Here is a 2266-nt window from a genome sequence, read left to right on the forward strand (position 1 = left end):
ATTTTTCTTGCTGAAAATGCACAAACTCACGTGTTTTTTCTTTCTTTCTTTCAACCCTTTAACGTGCACACATCTCTGCCCACTTCTCCCACGGGAGGCAAGAGCGCTCGAGGGCTGGGGGGGGGGGGGGGGGTACGGGGGGAGGGGGGGATGGAGGAGAGGAGGGGGCGGCGTTAGACAATGCCCAATCCTCAAATATATTCCGTCCCCTCCATCCATGAAGTGAGCCTTTATTAGTGGGGATCGTTTGGATCTTATCTCACACATGATGCTCGGTGGAAGAGGAGGGATAGAAAAGATACGGTGAAGGAGGGAGGGGGGGGATTTATCTGCGATCTGCCCGACGAGGAAGAGCCTCATCTCCATCCTCTTCATCCACAGGCGGACGGACGAGTCGCCCCGCTGCACTTTCACTTCGGTATCGGCTCATCTCACCTATTGTTTGTGGCGCGCGGGATCACACGGACCGATCCCGTCGTATCACCTCCTCTTCATCCAAACCTCCTGAGCTGACCTCCTCCAGAACGGTTCCCATCAAGATTTCTCTGCACGACTCTCCCCCCCGCTGCATCCACCCCTGCTTCAGTGATGCTGCAAGTTTGCAGCTGGAAAAAGTCAAACTAGTTTTGCTTTTTTGTCATCCTTGAATGCTCGCCACTTTATTTAGTTATTTATTTTTTACATCTGATGCTCGTCTGGCTCCTGGAATATGAGTTGAACGGAGCTTCAACTCCAAACTGAGCGCCTTTTTTTTTTTTTTTTTTTTAACTTAAAAACAAATTTTCTCAAGTCTTTAACAAGGTAAGGGTCACAAATTCTGGAGAAACGTCCCCAAAAAATAAAAACGTCTTTTTTTTTTTTTTTCCTATTATGAATTCAATTTTAACAATTCTTTTTTTGATAAAATGATTTCATGCAGCAGATGTCAAACTTTATCTTTTTTTTTTTTTTTTTGCGTCGCGTCGCAGTGGCCTCAGCGAAGCAGATGTGTTCTTCACATGTGACAGATGGCCAATTCTGATTATGTTAATTCACATAAAAAAAAGCAGAATTCTTCCTTTAAAATCATCACAAGTTCAATTCTAGTTAGAAAAAAGAAACAAAATTTACAGTTTGGAGGTCACAAATTTGGGGTTTTACTTTTAAATATTTCGCTTTTCACATTGAAAATGCTTATATTATTAGAAAAGTATTAAACAAATTGTATGAGTGAATGTGTAAGGGGCCTAAATGTGGCCCCAGGGGTTTCTCACTTTTTAAATTAATGATGATTCTTGGATAACTTGTGTAAAAATAATAACTTTATCTTTACATTTTGTGTTGTTTTTATTTTATTTTTTTTAATATATGTAATTACCTGAAGGAGAGCGACCACCTGAGTGAAGAAAGATGATGCTGAGCCCGGATCAGGCGGAGGCCGACCTCTCCTGGACGCAGTCCGACCCGGAGACGCTGCTGAACGGTCTCAAGTCGGTGGGCTGCGCGTCGGACGAGCCGGCGGAGGCGGAGGAGCGGCCCAAGTGCAGGGCCGAGCAGCCGCTGAGCCGCGAGGAGAAGCGGCGGCGGCGGCGGGCCACGGCCAAGTACCGCTCGGCCCACGCCACCAGGGAGCGGATCCGGGTGGAGGCGTTCAACGTGGCCTTCGCGGAGCTCCGGAAGCTGCTCCCCACCTTGCCCCCCGACAAGAAACTCTCCAAGATAGAGATCCTCAGACTGGCTATTTGCTACATCTCCTACCTGAACCACGTGTTGGACGTCTGAAGGGCCGGAGCGCGTGCCGGAAGCTGGACCGAGGGCGCCATTTTGTAGAGGGGGGGGAAACGGTTGGCAGCAGTTAGCATCGAGGGCGAAACTGGTGTTAAAGCGCAGTATTTTTAAATATTTTGCAGCTGAGATTTATTACACTTTTAAGTTGGCCAAATTAAAAAATATATATATTAAATTATGTGAGGTTTTACATTAAATACGTAAACGAAAAGTCAACTTTTTGTTCAAGCGCTGAAAAGTTCGGAAGCTCCGAGATGACTTGCTTAGAAATTTATTTTCTCGCGTTAAAAACTTTGTCTTGGTTTTTTTTTTTTTTTTTTAGAGATAACGTGTTAATTTATTTTACTTGCACTTAGAAAATCTAGTTTTAAGGCAGTAAATTATTTTGTTGCCTCATAGCAATATTGGAAATGTATGGCAGTATCGGGTGAGGCCGCTCCCGCATTATTATTTTTTCTACACATACTTTATTTACATTGGCAAAATAAAGATTTGAAAA

The 2266-nt window shown here is 44.4% G+C and overlaps 1 protein-coding gene across 1 annotated transcript; it reads left to right on the forward strand.

Annotated features, from left to right (window-relative positions):
• Positions 1-283: 283 nt before the first annotated feature.
• On the forward strand, positions 284-2000 carry nhlh2 (nescient helix loop helix 2). The gene is made up of 2 exons (XM_037696375.1): positions 284-801; positions 1364-2000. The coding sequence occupies exon 2, from the start codon at positions 1390-1392 to the stop codon at positions 1759-1761; it is 372 nt and encodes a 123-aa protein (XP_037552303.1). The 5' UTR covers positions 284-801; positions 1364-1389; the 3' UTR covers positions 1762-2000.
• Positions 2001-2266: the final 266 nt, after the last annotated feature.

Source organism: Nematolebias whitei, chromosome 23, assembly GCF_014905685.2.
Source record: "Nematolebias whitei isolate Nwh7 chromosome 23, NemWhi1, whole genome shotgun sequence".
Lineage (NCBI taxonomy): Eukaryota > Metazoa > Chordata > Actinopteri > Cyprinodontiformes > Rivulidae > Nematolebias > Nematolebias whitei.

Bases quoted from the DNA above. Each gene is read 5' to 3' on its own strand.
- nhlh2 (XM_037696375.1), top strand. From the start codon at position 1,390: ATGATGCTGAGCCCGGATCAGGCGGAGGCCGACCTCTCCTGGACGCAG.